A 16,164-nucleotide genomic window follows, 5' to 3' on the forward strand; every position below is an offset into this window, starting at 1 on the left:
CCGTTTGTTTATTTTCTTATTAAGATGGTTTTCCTTTCCCTACTGCTTGCCGAATATTGTTCTTTTGTCTGTCTTGTGTTAAAAAAAAAAATCCTTTTGTCCCCATTTTATCATTTGCTTTTTAATACTATTAAGTGTTTTATTTTGATAATATAAAAAATTTTAATCTTACAAACCCATTCATCTTTCCTTGGATGTTTCAGCTTTCATTTCTTGTGTTTATAAAGTCCATGCCCCCAAAACAAATAGAAATTCATCTCTTTCTTTCTGGGATTTTGTGTGCGTGTCTTCTACATCTAGATTTTTAATTCATCTGAAATTTTAAAAAATACATAGTGTGGATCTGTTTTGGTTTTTTTTCTTCCTAATCCATAGATAAGGCTGTGCTCCAGTAAAACTTAGTCACAGAATAGGCTGTGGATTCATTGGTCCTGACGGCGTTAGTTTGCCTATCTCTGTTTTAGCTGAATTTTTGAATCTTTTTAAGTCCTTCATCCTCATCTCCCTTACAAATACAAAAAAAATACTCGTGTTTTCGTATGTGTGTATATATATGTATGTATATTGTCACACATGTAAATACTTTTATGTGTGTGTATGTTACACTATCCCACAGACAGAGGAGCCTAGTGAGCTACAGTCTGTGGGGCCCCAAAGAGTCAGACACAAGTGAGCGCAATGATGATGGTACACTATACATACATATATATATGGAGAGAGAGAGGAATTTGGTTAAAGTGTCTTATAAAATGATTTGGGAGAAATGTGACATATTTATAACATAGGGTTTTCCCATCAATCCACACCCAGCGTTCATCTGTGTCCATCACCAACCAAAGTTTTATAGTTTCTTTGTTGCCGGTTAATTTCAGTCCTTGCAGTGTTTCTCACTGTAGCTGCCACTGTGACTAGGATCTGTGTCAGGGTTCCCACAGCCCCCTGCCTGTTCCCTGGTTCACTGGAATGATCACAGGACTGGGCAGTTGTGTTCAGGGCAGGACAAGGGAGAAGACTCCCCACCCCAGCCAGGCAGGTCAGTGGAGCTACTGCAGCTGGGATCCCGGGACCAGCTTCTACCCTGCTCCCCACTCACTCCCCACCCACACCAACTCTTAACTTCTCATCTCTTCTCTCAGTTACCTTTTCACCAGGCCACCAGCCTCCAGGAGGCTCAGGGCAGCTGGAGTTTTAGTTGTTTCTTAACCCCGAGATTTATCCAATACACGGCATGATCTAACATGACACAGAGACACCCAAATGTACGCAGAACTGAGTGAATTAACTTTAGATCCAACATGACGGAGGCAGCCTTCAGAAGAGCCTCCTCCCCAGGCCGGGTGGAGTGAGGGGTGCGGCAGAGGCTTGCAGCCCAAAGGGCACTGCCACACCCTCCCCCTACACTGTGAGCTCCCCTGGAGGAGAGGGTTGGTCCCTTCTTTCGGGGGGAGCTGCAGAGGAATCCTTTCTGCCACAGGCTCCCTGAGGTCCGAGTGCTGCCGGTCTGAACTCTCTGGACTGCTTTCTTCTGAAACGTGCTGTGACAGTGTCCATCCTCTGAGCTCCTTTGTCGTCCCCTCGGAGCTCCTCGCTCTCCTTCCAGTGGTTCTGTCTCCTCGCTTTGCCCGAGGAGGGGGAACTGCCTTGGCTTCCTGCCCCTCTGTCTCAGACACCCCTTGGCCCTTTGATTGATACCTGTGCTTGTCTTTCAGACATACTTCTTGCCCACGGCAGGCAAAGGTGCTCTGTGATGGGTGTAAAACTAGCTACTTCCCATATGAATACATGATGAGCTTGTTAAGACCTCTAAGAGGGAGCTTTAATCAGGAATTGCAGTGGCTTCATGGGGAATATTGTGACTTGGATTCTCCATAAACCAGGACCACCATCTCTCCCTTCTGACCACTTTCTGTCTCACCGCTTACCCACAGCGGCCCAGGAAACAGCAATTAATTTTTTAAATTGAATTTATTTTGGCACTGCTGGGCCTTCATTGCTGCTTGAGGGCTTTCTCTAGTTGCGGTAAGTGGGGGCTCCTCTCTGGTTGTGGCGTGTGGTCTTCTCGTCACTGTGGCTTGTCTGGTTTCAGAGCACAGGCTCAGTAGTCGTGGCACACAGGCTTAGTTGCCCCACGGCATATGCGATCTTCTTGGACCAGGAATTGAACCCATGTCCCCTGCATTGGCAGGCAGATTCTTAACCACTGGACCACCAGGAGAGGCCAGCAATTAGTTTTGATATTAGCCCAAACAAGACATAATTCAGAGGAGAAATCACCCTCAGAACATTACATATGTGTTTTCCAACGCTTCCTACCCTCTCCCTCTTCCCGTCCCCCCTCCTCAGTCACAATGATCCTGGCCTCCCTGTTTATGAAACTGAATGACTAGGGAAAACCCCAAGTTCAATAATCAGGACTTGAAGCCTCTCAGGAGGCAAACACCTCCCAAGCTCTAGTTTGTTTTGTGATTCCAGTGACAAAAGAGCCTCCTTCCACTGTGTGTGTGTCCCCTCCCGGGGGCGAAGGGACTTGCCACCTTGAGCCAGTTCCTACATGTGACCCCCCCCCTTTGTAACAGAATGTCACCTGGCTCTGTTTCAGAGTTCTTTGAAGAGAAGAGGCAGCCGGGAAGCATACAAAGAGAAGAAAGCCTTCACCCAGGTAAGCATCATCTCACTCACATGCGCCATCTCCTCATTTTGAGTTTTCTTGAAAAGTGTGAGCATCACCTTGAAGATCACCAAAGAATCACCTGTGCAAACATCTGAATTCACCCAGAGCCTCCACGGGGTGAAAGTTGTCTTCCCAAACCAAGAGCTCTTCCCTCTCGTTTCTTTCACTGGTCGGCTGGTGGTTTCCTCAAGAAGGAGGGGAACAGACCAGCTTCCTGGGCAGCATAACGGGGTGCCGTTCGGGGCTCTGCTGTGTTCTCAGATGGTGATGGGCATTCTGGCCGTCAAAGTCAGTCACACAGTGAAAGAGTGAGATAGCACAGCTGCCGTCACGTTGGGTTGTCCAGAAAGCATCATTTTGAGGGTTGGAGTTTTTTTTAAATGCACAAGCTGAATAGTATCTTAAATTGTCCTAATCGAAAGCAAGGTGTTCCCTGCAAGGTGGTCAGAGTAGGGCCCTCTCTGTGCACAATGCATTGGGTCCTTCAGAACTTCTTAGCTTTTCTGAACACTCTGCATTTCTTTATTTTCTAAGTTGCTACTAGTATTAGATGTTAGAAAGAGCAAGGCCTCTTTGGGGTGTCTGCTCCCTGGAGGCCCCAGAGCAAGGAGTGATGAGAGAGACACCCAGAGAGTCCAGGAAACTATGAGGCCCAGTGCCCACCCCTCTGTGAATCCCCGCTCCCCATTCCCTTGCTTCTCTCCTCTCCCTGAAGCCTCCATCGCCACAGCAGCTTTCATGGAGGGCCAGGCCTGGTGAGCCAGAGAAACGGCAAGGCTTAGCTGTTTTCTTCCACGTCTCTGCTGCCCAAATCTCACTTTGGAACTGCTAAATAATGGGGACATGAAAGCCTGTTGTCCCAAGATGCTGGGTGCTTCGGCCCCTGGCCTTCAAGACTGTTTCAACTTTCTGGCTTCTGACCAGGGAAGAACTGTTCTTTAAAAGCGTCATCTTTGCATATCGTGGGGTGACAAGTGCAATGCACTCACCGGGGGTCAGTGAGGCTGGGAGCAGGAGGGGGGAGACCTGAGAGTGGGATCATTGAGCCGGGAGTTTCTGTCTGGCAGAACGGAGGAGCCGAGCACCTTGGGAACTGCAGGTCTACAGCCAAAGCTCAGAGGAAACTGCCGCCCCGGCGTAAGGTAGGAGCGCGAGCAGCGGTCAGCGGCGCTGGGGTACTGGCCAGAGGCAGACTTGCAAGCCAGACAATATACACCCACAGCGTTATATTTCTGTTGCTTGTCAAGGCCTTTCCGCTGGTGGCGGTGGTGGTGGTCCTGTGTGCGTCCTCCCTCACTGCGGGCCATGCTGGGCTTCTCTGCCGCACCACGAAGAGTCACATGGGCCGGCTACTGGATCTGCTTCATGCTCCTTCCTGGAGCTGTCAGACCGTCTCCTGAAACCAGAGCTCGAGGTCGGCCTTGCCCCTCCCGGGGAGTCTTGGCAGAGTTCTAGAAAGTCTTCAGTTACCAGATAAGATGGGTGTCCAGCCAGTACTGCTACAGCTGAGGCTGTGATTCCCCCATCGTATCAGAAGAAGTTGGCCTCCTGCCCCAGAACAGGCTGAGCCCGGCTCCCCTCAGCCTCCCTTTACCTTGCACTCCGGCTCCGGCTGCCCCCACTGAGCAGTGAAGTTGACCACACACTCCCTCGGTTTCAAAGACGGCCTTTTTTTTTTTTTTTTTTTAAATCAAAACCTGCGTTAGTCCTGGTGGCAGGGCTGGCTGTGCATGGGTATTGCATAGAAACGAAGCATGCTTTCATCGTATGTTAGAATTCCTGGTGTGGGGGTAGTTTCTTTCCTTAAGAAGCTGGAGCCTTTTTGGATATTTGGTCAATCCTCAGGTAATCTATGAATCGGACGCTCACTAGGGTATGTCGTGGAATCCTGCTTTTTTACCCGGCCTGGGTTTAAGTTCGAGGAGACAGAGGAGGAGGATGGTTCTGATTTAGAATCAGACTTGTGGGGAATGGCAGGGGATGGGGGGATGGTGTAAGGTTCCCAGAAGTCAAGGTGATTTGAGGGCTTGCTGGGGTTTTCTACCATGTAGAGGGGTGCAGATACGTGCTTCTATCTGAGCACAGAGCCCTGGGGAACACCAGACTCCATGTGCACCCTCCAACAGCTCAGCTCAACTTTTGGGGAACAACCCTCAGGAGAGACAGCCTGAGACGCCCTGACCCTGGTTTGAGACAGAAGCGTCCTAAACTGTGCAGGGGGCTCTGCCCTCGGCCGCTCACCAGTCGTGAGTCTCCAGGGAGGGTGCATCAGGACACTGATCCCACCTGGGCCTCTGCCCAGGCTTGAGTGCCGGACTGAAGGTGGAATTCCCCTTGAACAGGTGACATTCCCCTCCACTGTCTCCACGGCTGTCCCCAGCACTGAAGTGAAATTCTGTGCTTAAGTTGGAGACAGGATGGTGTAGGTGATTCTAGACTCAGGACAGACACTAGCTACCAAGTTCATGATGGGGCTAAACATCTTTCTCTCCTGGACTTGTTACCCCTGAAGTGATTCATTTACAAAGTACTGACACTCTATCTCCACTGACACCTGTTTTAGTTTATTCAAACCCCTTCTTATGACAACAATGATCTCTCTATATTTGGACACATAGATTTCTTATAAATCTATATCCAAAAATTTAAAAAGATGCTTTTGATCTGCTTTCAAAAGTTCTAAGAACCTGGGTTGTTTAACATGCCAATTTCTGGTACCCAGTAGGTATTCAGTAGTTCCTGAAGGAATGAATGAATAACAAATAAGTAGGCTTTTCCCCTTAGTGTTAAGTTAGGATTAAATTCAGTCTGTGTTTTATGGCCCATGTATTCTGTGTAGGCCCTGTAAAATGTGCATCATTACCGCAGCAGTGATGGTAACCTATCTTGCTCCATTGCGTGGGGCTGTCGGCTTTATTTCTGGTTGTCACAGAACCCCTCGTTATGTCCACCTTTGTTCAGTTGCTAAGTTGTGTCTGACTCTTTGCGACCCCATGGATTGCAGCACACCAGGCTTCCCTGTCCTTTTCCATCTCCTGGAATTTGCTCAAACTCATATCCATTAAGTCAGTGATGCCATCCAACCATCTCATCCTCTGTGGTCCCCTTTCCCTCCTGCCTTCAATCTTTCCCAGCATCAGAGTCTTTTCCAATGAGTCAGCCCTTCGCATTAGGTAGCCAAAATATTGGAGTTTCAGCTTCAGCATCAGTCCTTCCAATGAATATTCAAAGTTGATTTCCTTTAGGATTGATTGGTTTGATCTCCCTGCAGTCCAAGAGACTCTCGAGAGTCTTCTCCAGCACCATACTTCGAAAGCATCAATTCTTTGGTGTTCAGCCTAACCAAAACCAAACCAGACCCTTGATGTGATAAGTTCTAGATCATGAAGACTGTGCCCTCCTCCCAGTGACATTTATATATCACTTTCCTGATATGCAGAGAGGAAGAAAAAAAGTTACTTGCTCCTTTCCCCCAAATTCATTGAGTTTCAGACAAAGCAGAAAGTTGGCTTCAGGTCTAGTGGTGGGAGGAGGCAAGGTAGGGGCTCCCAGGGAGGTCTTTCTGCCCAGTGGTGAGTGTGCAGCAGGACCAGTGGAGAATGAACCATGTTCTCTTGCTGACCCGTCTGCACAAGTGACCAGCTGGAAGAGCTCCCCCCCAACCCCAGGGTTGACTTGCTGGTTTGATGACTCTTCCTCCCCTGGTGATGGGATGTGACCACCAAATAAGGAGGGAGACTTTGTCCAAGTCTTGGTTCCCAGGACAACCTTTTGGAACTTGATAGCCAATCACAGAGGAACGAGTCATGACACTGGTCACTGTTGCCAGCCGCCCAGTTGTCATTTATGAAGCCGTAGCGTGAGCCCAGATCCAGAATTGATGCAGTTCCAGGGTGTGGAGACCCCATGGGGAAGGCAAGGGTCACTCTAGTTGGTCCTGAAAGGGCCTTCTGGACCTCAGTTGAGCAGTGCAGGGTTTTAGCAGACAGCCTGCTCCCGTGACCCTCCAGAGTCCTCTGGCTACCCGAGGAGCCCTACTTTTTAGATTTCAAACCACTTAACACCCTGCCTTGGGTTTCTGGGATTAATTTCCTGCTGTCATAGCCACTAAAAGGTGCTGAAGTCGAGTTTGCATGGAGAGAGGGTATGAGTCACTCGGGCCTTCAGTTTACAGTATCCATCTCATACTAACCGCCAGAGCTGGGTGCTTACTCTGCAGCTTAGCATCCAGAGGCCCTCATGCCCATCATCTTGAGTCATCTTCATGTCATCCCTGGGATGAGTTGGGGGAGGACGATGGGGGGAGGGGTTGCCTTGTCTTAGGTTCTCAGCAGATTTGTGGAAAGCCAGGCTGATTTGGGGTCACCTGGCCTCCCCATCCCATTAGTACCTATGAAGTGCTGGCAGCCCCTCTGTTGAGGGAGGAGGTAAGTGGCAACAGGTAGAAGTTGGCACAAAGGCCTGTCCATCTGCCCCAGGCTAAGCTAGGGGCCTGGGGTGTCTCACAGGTCAGGATGGACCCAGAGAGGCGGGGTGAGTCGCCACATTGCTGGCGGTGCTGGGCTTCATTTCCTCACTCCTCTCCATCTCCTGGGTGATGGTTTTCATGTGCACCTTTGCCCAAACTACTTGTTTGCTGTCCTTTGTTCCTGTGACGGAGCAGGCCTTGGTGCCCCCGTGAAGGACCAGGCCCGCCCCGTCTCTGTCATGGCCCCTCTCGGTGGACCCCATGCACTGACGGGAAGAGTGGTGCTTCGTGTGTGGGGTGTGTGAGGGGTGAGGTGCGGGGAAAATTGTCAAAAACAGGCAGGTGTGGTATTTTCAAATAACCCTGGTCTGGGCTCTCTCTGCGGGCAGGATGACAGCGCGGATCTGAGGTGCCAGCTCCAGTTTGCCAAGGAGGAAGGCTCGCTGATGCTCAGGAAGATGGCCACGCTGGGGCGCGAGAAGGACCGGCTGGAGCAGGAGCTGCAGAGGTACAGGGCCCTCTATGGGGACGCCGACAGCCCCCTGCCCACGGGCGAGGCCGGCGGGCCGCCCAGCACCCGCGAGGCCGAGCTGAAGCTGCGGCTGAGGCTGGTGGAGGAAGAGGCCAGCATCTTGGGCCGGAAAATCGTGGAGCTGGAGGTGGAGAATCGGGGCCTCAAGGCTGAGATGGAAGACCTGCGCGGCCGGGAACCCCTAACCGGTGGGCCGACCTCGCCCTTTGGGGGGGACTCCCTGGAGTCCTCGGCCGAGCTGCGCCGGCACCTGCAGTTTGTGGAGGAGGAGGCGGAGCTGCTGCGGCGGTCCATCTCCGAGATCGAGGACCACAACCGGCAGCTGACCCACGAGCTGAGCAAGTTCAAGTTCGAGCCGCGGCCGGAGCCAGGCTGGCTGGCTGGGGGCGGGGCACCCCTGCAGGACGAGCTCCAGGCGGTGCGGCTGCCGATAAGCGAGCTGAGCGGGGAGGTGCTAACGCTGCAGCCGGGCCCGCGTGCCCCTAGCCCGCGGGACAGCGATGCTGACAGCGACACGGGCCGGAGGAGCGACGACGGCGAGGACGGCCGCGTGCAGCCCCGCCGGGAGGGCCCCATTGGCGGCGAGAGTGACTCGGAGGAGACCTTCGAGAAGACGTCCGGCTTCGGCAGTGGGAGGCCGTCGGAGGCCGGCGAGTGCCCGGCGGAGCTGCTGCGCGCGCGGGAGGACTCGGAGCGCCTGGCGAGCATCAGGCACGAGGCAGAGCGGCTGGAGCGCACGGTGGAGCGCATCATCACGGACACCGAGGCTGCGCTCCCGGGCGGAGAGGCCTCGCCCGGGGCCTGCGGCCAGGACACCAGGGAGGAGCCCCAGCTGCTGGGGACCCTCAACGCCAGGATGAAGGCCTTCAGGAAAGAGCTCCAGGCCTTTCTGGAGCAGGTGGAGCGGCTGGGGGAGGGCCTGTCCCCGCTGCCCCAGCTCACCGAGTCATCCAGCTTCCTGTCCTCTGTGACCTCCGTATCCCGGGACTCCCCAGTGGGGAACCTGGGCAAGGAGCTGGGCCCGGACCTGCAGGTAAGGGGGCTCCTGGCTCTGCCTCCCTGCTCCGTCCTGCTCCTCCTCCTTCTCGCTGGCCTTGCCGCGCTCCAACTCACCTTGCTCACGGCTGCTTGGTTATGATTGCAAACCTGCATTGTACTAAAGCCTCAAGTTTCAACCAAAGCCTTTCTGTTGGTTGGGTTTCTCTTTTTTTTTTTTTTTTTTTTGGTTTGGTTTGGTTTAGCTCTCTTTTGTTTCCTTGTTTCTTTCCCCCTTTCCCTTTTATTTTTAACCACGTCACTGCTCTTGGCTAAGAGGTCCTACCTCTTGACACGAGGCTAACCCACTGGCAGCACCAAGGATGGACGCATTCTGTCCCTTCTCCTTTTTTGGGCGTCCTCAATGACCAGCCATCTCGATGAAGAAGCAAAGAGAAGTTTGAAGCGCAGTGCAAGCGCTCTTCGAAGTCAGGATAATTAGCAGACTCCCCGGGAGCGGGTGCATTCGTGCCTGGGTTCACTGCCCCAGGGACAGTTCAGCCCACCGGCTCCCTCTGCGACACAGGTGGGGCAGGCAAGGAGCATGGTGGAGAGAAGGATGGCTTTGACAGCGCCCTGGAGCCGAGGGCGGCGAGTGGTGTGGCCCGGACGGCTCTCCGTGCACCGCCCTGGACTGTGGCGTGCGATGCCCGATGCCTGACTGCGGGCGAGTCTCACTCCCGCGTCCCCATCGCATGCGCCTCGTGACCAGCGGGTTGCATTCTCCCGTCTCTCTGTTTGCCTTTCAGATCTCTCAGCCTGCCGTTTTGCTGCTCCTCCTCCTGGCTCTGTTCTCTCCTCTCTCTGATGCCGCTGTGTTTGCGTTGGTTTCTCTGGTCATGCTTTTCCTCATCCCATAGATTTCCAGCTGTCTGTCTACCTTCCCCACCCCACCTCACCCTCTTGTCCTTTGTATTTTGTTTAAAATTGTGAGACAAGAACAAAAGCAAAAAAACCAAATCCCTCCCATGCACCTCACAGTCCAAACTGAGAGATCAGATGGAGTGGCAGCCGGGGCAGGAGCGAGGGGAGGAGCGGGGTCACCTCCATCTCCGCACCGCACGGGAGCTGCACCGCCGAGCCGATGGGGATGCCGGGAGCTGCCGGCCTGGAGCCCAGAGCTGCTTCAGCCTCGAGGTGAGCAGGGGTCCCCTTCACCTTCCCACTCCTCCTTTGCTATGTGTTTGTGTGACGGTTCCCAACTAGGTCCAAGGCCCCTAGGGAATATGATAGGGATATGGGGCATGTGAGATCAGGGGGGTACTTAACTAGAAACGAAGTGAAGCGACTGAGACTGATTCTTGAGGCTGTGTGGCTGCTTGTCAGGCAGTGAGGAAAGGAGGACTGAAAACCAAGAGTGTCCCACCTGTGTGTCTTGCCCCACCCCCACCTGCTCCTTTCTGGATGGTGCTCCAGACGTAGGACAGAACCGGGGATGCTCTTCTGACCTGGGGGCTCTTCCGCAGTCTCTGTTGCCATAGCAACCCATGTCCACAAATCTCACAGTCACCGTGGATAGTACTGCTTTTCCTCATCCCATAGTTTTCCAGCTGCCTGTCTACCTCCCCTACCCCACCTCACCCTCTTGTCCTTTGTATTTTGTTTAAAATTGTAAGATAAGATCAAAAGCAAAAAAACATATCCCTCCCATGCACCTCACAGTCCAAACCGAGAGGTCAGATGAGTGGCAGCCGGGACAGGAACGAGGGGGAGGAGCGGGGTCCTGTTGTAGGCCACAGTTGTCCTGTCAGCGCAGGCTCCTCCCTGTAGGTAATTCCACCAGGACAGAAGGTAGGTGGCCCCGAGGCAGGTGTCTGGCTCTGGTACCACCTGTTGAGGAAGTTGCTGCAGGGTTACAGCTGCATGTTCTGCATTAGGAAAGGTCAGGGTGTTTGCTTTCGGAAGCAAACAGAAGCTCACTTCTCAGAGTCAGGTGAGAAAGTCCCCTACGAGTGCTAGGTGCTGTGCGACATGAAGTATAGATAGTAATCAAGAACCAGAAGGAGTATGTCTTGCTGTTGAAGACTGCCTGGCAGGAAGGGGTGTCACAGCTCTAGTAGCTGGTACCAATTTTCTGTTTGTTCTGGTGTGATTTTATAACTGTCAATATATAGTAAAAATGGGCCAAAACTAGCCAATCAGACCACACCAAATGACAGCATGTGTAAGGCCAAAACCAGCCTGTCTGCGTCCTGTCCTACACACCGGTTACTTTGGCACAAAAACCCATGGCCAGAGGCCGGGCCACATTGCCAGTCTTCTCTTCCCCCAGAGGCCCTTTTGCTGGGTGGCCTGGTGCCCTCCTCCCTCTATACACCGTCTGGGGTGTCCTATCTAGAGAGAGGAAGACGCTTAGCTGAAACAGTGTCGTGGGAAAATAAACCTTCGTAAAAGGGCGAGTAGCCAAGTTAGATAGTGCTATGCCATGACTTTGGGTCACCGAACAATACAGCTCAGAAGGGATCTCCAGACAGACCCCCTCATTCTACAAGTGGGAAGAAAGCACGAGGCAGTGTCAGCAAATTCTCCCCCACCCCAGCTGACTGGCGGTAGAGCTACGTCGGAACTGCCTCCCTGGGCCTGGCCCGTCCTCTCCCCACCTCCACCCCTCCCGTGAGGAGTGCTACCTATTCAGCAGGGACTGGTCCCCACTGACCACTCCCCCCAGGCCTGGACATTCCAACAGGCGCTCCATCTCCTTGGGGAGCATTTCCAAACACAGATCACTCGGGTGACTAATCCTTGCCAACTATCTTGCCATGGAATGTTTCTTCTTTCAAGCATCTGTCTGGTTTCCTTTAATTTTATACCTTCTAATGAGACAGTAAAAAAATAAAAAACAACTCAGTAAAAGGCGAGGTCCAGGAGCATCATTTCCTAGAAGGGGAAACTGATTTACTCAGGAGTTAGACACACTTTATTCTGACTTTTTATTCACCAAGGCATTTCACACAGGAGAGAAAACTCATGTATGCAGACACAATTTTAAAATACTTTCTAAACGATGACACCCCTCTGGTTTCTGGCCCCTCTGACAGCTCCATAGTTTTTCCTTTCATGATGAGAGGAGCCCCATGTTGATCCCACGTAGGGTCTGGTTCTCCATGGAGTGGCTGTGTGTGTCCCTGGCATGGATGCCACCCTGACAGGCTGCTCAGCTTGGCCTTTGAATGTGATATTGGGTTAAAGGATCATACAGTGGACAGTTTTAGGGAGCAGAACCCTTTAGTGAAGACTTTGCTGAATTCATTGCCAACACTTGCTTTCCCATGAGGCTCTGCTGGAAACAGTACACACAGTAGCAGGGCAGCTGGCCAGAGAAGTGACTCTGGGTTACAGACTCAGGGCATAGGGCACGGATGCCATGGGGCGCCATGCAACTGGGGGAAGGCAGACAGAACAGACGTTGTCATCTAGAATGGGGCTGAGACTGAGGCAAGGTGTACCGCTAGCAGGTTTTTTGTTTTTAAATTTACATATACGTGATTTACAATGTTGTGTTAATTTCTGCTGTTAATTTCAGCTGACTCAGTTACACACATATATACATTCTTTTTCATATTCTTTTCCGTGAAGCTTTATTACAGGATATTGAACTATACAGTATGACCTTCTTGTGCATCCATCCTGTGTATTCTAGTTGGCATCTGCTAATCCCATCCTCTTACTCCCCTTTGCTAAGAGTGTCTGGACTTCCTCTTCCATTGCCCTTGACATGACCTTGGTTTGCCTGCAAATGCTGACTACTCTTCAACACATGTGGATTTCCTTCAGCCCTTGGCTCTGTGGAGGTGCTAGTGGAGGGGTTGCAGAAGCCACCTTAGATTGGTGGCTTTGAAGAAGAAACAACTTTCTGAATTGAAGCTGAAGTTTAGAAGATTCCTCAAGTCTCATTTGTGAAGTGCCTTCTGTGTTTTTTACCTTATAGAGTTTCATGTTTGGGGAAAGGGGACAGAAGTTAAGTGCTTATTTGGGAAGATTTGGGTAGACATCGAATCTTAGTAGTAGGTTTAACTACTGCTAGTAGTACCAGCAGCAGCAGTCACAACAAGGCGAAAAAGAGAATAACTGCCTTCTTACTCGGTAGCGTGTTAGCAGATCACAGGTCTGTGTAGTGGGAGGCCCGCCCTTTGGGCCACACATGCTGAGCTCTGGGGGGCACGATGTGTCCATATCCACGCCCAGCCCCTCAGAGCTGCCGCAGCCAGAGAGAGCCAAAGTCCCAACCTGCCAGCACCCACGAGCTTGCTAATGCAGCTACAGAAAAGTTAACCGCTCAGAGGAGAACAAAGCGAGCAGACTTCAGAAGGGCCAATACTCTGGTTGCCTGTTCCTCTTGGTGGCTGCCAGCAAGATTCCCACGTGGCACAGGCGTCTTCCTGGGCTTTGCTCCCTGAGGCTCCCAGCAAGTCTGCTGAGAGATTCCATCTGTTAAGAAAGCAGGATACGGAATATGTGGTTTGGAATGTGCCGGGCGCCTTAAAAATAGTGCTGAAGGAGGAGCACAGGCACCGGTCAGATTACACGTAAATATGAGACCGAGCCTGTGCCCAGAGGATTGAGTTTCTGGGTCAGAAATCCCGGAGTCCTTCTCCTGAGCCCCTCCTCCTGTGCTTTCATCAATGAGAGCGCTCTTCGGCCTCAGCTGTGACATACCAGGCTCGATGAAAGGATGTGGGGTTTATATGCCAAGTACGCGGGCACAGGTGCTGACCCGATAAACCGCTTTGGAAAGAAGCTGTAGCAGAACTGGCCTGAACAAATTAGAAGTCATGGGAGATGAGGTCACAGGGAGGGAGGCAGAATGGAGTCCCGGTGAATGAGTAGCATTGTTGTTATCTAGTAAGTAACCACATGAAAAGATTTTTGATTTTTTGGTTTGATTTGGTTTCTGTTTGTGTATTGAGATAGTGAAGTTGTCTTTAGTGTGGAAAGTAATTTATACGCTACTTTCTCTGAAGATGTCCAGGAAATGAGCACTGTAGTTGTGGCACACACCATGTAGAGGAAGGCTGGAGTGTGGATTCCCCAGTGATAACACAGGGAGGTGGTCCTGGTGTCGAGATGAACATGTGTCCATGGCATGGGGACCACCAGGGAAGGTGTCAGCTGAATGTAAACCGACTGCATAGGACGAGGTGAATGTGTTTGGTGACTAATCAGAATCTTAGGTGAGTGGGCAGAGGATGGTTTCGGCACCTCGGTGATGAAGGGGAAGTATGTATTTTTGGAGGGAATCTCTGTTGTGTAAAACCCTTGTCACACGTATGTGACGTGTATGAGCATGTGCGGCAGTTGTGTGGCAGTGGTGGAGTGATTCTGGATGGCAGTTTCTGCCATCGCCTGTTTGTATTTTGGTTTTTCTAACACTAGAGTGGCAGCATCCTACCTAAGAGCAATTACTTGTCCACAGAGCTTTATTTCTTTTAATGTCTGCTCACTTTTATTTTTGGCTGTGCCGGGTCTTCGTCGCTGTGCGCAGGCTCTTCCTTAGTTGTCAGCGGCGGCTACTCTCTTGTTGGGGTGCTCGGGCTTCTCTTTGCTGTGCCTCCTGTTGCAGAGTACAGGTTCTAGGGCGCGCGGGCCTCAGTAGTTGTGGCACACAGGCCTAGATGCCCTGTGGCATGTGGGAGCTTCTCGGACCAGGGATCGAACCCGTGTCCCCTGCATTGCAAAGGTGGATTCTTAACCACTGGACCCGTGGGCAGCACATCATGCTTCAGTGTTAATGGTGCCTAGGATTTTTAATAGGACAGTGTTTCCATCTCTAAAAAACATGTCATAAAGGAGCTCGGCCTCTGTCATTGCCATTTGGACATAAAGGCTTAAAATATGGATTTTACCAATAACTGTTTTAATGAAGATTCCTGTAGGTATTTTAATGTAAAATGTAGCAGGCAGACCTTGTGCAGCTCCTCTGAGGCACTGTCGTCTGTTCAGTGAAAGAGCCCCAGGCCACTTGCCCTAAGCATCCTGGGGGGGACTCTGGGGAAAAAAGAGAGGCCTCCCAGCGGGGCAGGAAAAACTCTTAACAAGAAAGTATGAACTCATTAATTATGCAACTGAGGGAGACACTCATGGACTTGGGCAGTGAGTCCAGAAAGCCGTATGTGAGGCAGTCATGCATGACCGTCAGCATTGCCAGCTCTGATGCCCGCAGCTTCTAGAAAGTCGTCTAGAAGCCGCCTCGTGTGTGGCTGCCTCCCCTTGGCCTGGTTTGTAGCGCTGTGGTGGCCGAAGCCCAGGTGATGGCACCGCTCACCAACCCAGCTGCCAGGTTAGAGATGCGGGTGGGGCTCTGGGGGAGCTGCCGAGAGTCGCGCTCTGCACCTGCAGGTGTCTTGTCACTCTGTGTGCCCCTGCCTCGTGCACGGGTCTGTCCCATGTCTTCAGCTTAGGCCAAGTTCTCACTGCCACTAAACCCCTTCCTTTGTCCCACCGGTCAGCTCGGGGGCTCCCCCAAACAGACTGTATCCACTAAACCCCTTCCTTTGTCCCACCGGTCAGCTTGGGGGCTCCCCCAAACAGAGTGTATCGATAAAGGAGCTTCAGGGTCAGCTTGCGCAGGTAGTCAGACTACATCAGAAAGAGGCAGAGAGATTGACAGACACTATCGGGAAGGTAAATATGACCTGGGTCCAGCACCACCTTCTCTGTTCGCAGGTGGTGCTTTATAGGGACTCAGTCTTATGCACCAACTGGGCAGCCTGGGCTTGGGGCTGGAGGGCACGTGGATAAGGGCACCCAGTCAAGCTGCCCACCTTAGGGTGTCTCACAAAGATCACTGTCTACCTTCCTGCTGGAAAGCACGCTTTTCCATCCTGACATTGGTCAGTATGTGGTCTCAGGAGACATGGGTTTGATCCCTGGTTCGGGAAGATCCCCCGGAGAAGGGAATGGCAACCCACTCCAGTATTCTTGCCTGGAGAATCCCCATGGACAGAGGAGCCTGGAGGACTGCAGTCCATGGGGTTGCAGAGAGTCAGACACGACTGAGGAACTAATGCAACAGACAAGCTTGCCTACAGCCAGAACCAGTAAAGGGCCTTCCAGGCCACTGGACATGAAAGTGTGTCCGTAATGTCCAGTGTCTGCAGATTGGTACATTTCATCAATATCAGGTCAATTTTCTGCTAGATACATCGACAGTTCACCCGTTGTATTAGAAAAAGCTGCCACTAATTGGGCTGTGGCCTTATCAGCTCTTTTAGCCATTTTAGAGTAACCTGGTCCTGGCTCAAATTCCTCATCCACTAAGTGCCTCCCCAGAGTTCCCAGGACCTGGGATCACTGTCCCCAGGCCTCCAAGGTACCTGCCACCCCTGACACACCCGAGACGCAAACCCAGGCTTGAATGGCCGTGACTGCTGCTCAGACCTTTTTGTGTTTGTTCCTGGAAGACATCTGTTATCTTTAAAAACAAAAACCAGATGATCTTGAGATGGCACCATGGTGTTT

The 16,164-nt window shown here is 51.9% G+C and overlaps 1 protein-coding gene across 10 annotated transcripts in view; it reads left to right on the forward strand.

Annotated features, from left to right (window-relative positions):
* MTCL1 (microtubule crosslinking factor 1) overlaps nucleotides 1-16,164 on the forward strand; it is a 111,712-nt gene that overhangs the window by 63,501 nt on the left and 32,047 nt on the right. For 6 of the 10 annotated variants that reach the window (XM_060405232.1, XM_042239550.2, XM_042239553.2 and 3 more), the window contains exons 4-7: nucleotides 2,600-2,659; nucleotides 3,739-3,813; nucleotides 7,529-8,704; nucleotides 9,688-9,843. In XM_060405232.1, coding sequence (XP_060261215.1) covers nucleotides 2,600-2,659; nucleotides 3,739-3,813; nucleotides 7,529-8,704; nucleotides 9,688-9,843 — 1,467 coding nt within the window. Of the gene's footprint in view, nucleotides 1-2,599; nucleotides 2,660-3,738; nucleotides 3,814-7,528; nucleotides 8,705-9,687; nucleotides 9,844-15,213; nucleotides 15,328-16,164 lie in introns of all 10 variants that reach the window. The other 4 variants (XM_060405235.1, XM_060405234.1, XM_060405233.1 and 1 more) reach the window with 2 other exon arrangements.

The sequence above is a fragment of the Ovis aries genome, chromosome 23 (assembly GCF_016772045.2).
Source record: "Ovis aries strain OAR_USU_Benz2616 breed Rambouillet chromosome 23, ARS-UI_Ramb_v3.0, whole genome shotgun sequence".
NCBI classification, from domain to species: domain Eukaryota; kingdom Metazoa; phylum Chordata; class Mammalia; order Artiodactyla; family Bovidae; genus Ovis; species Ovis aries.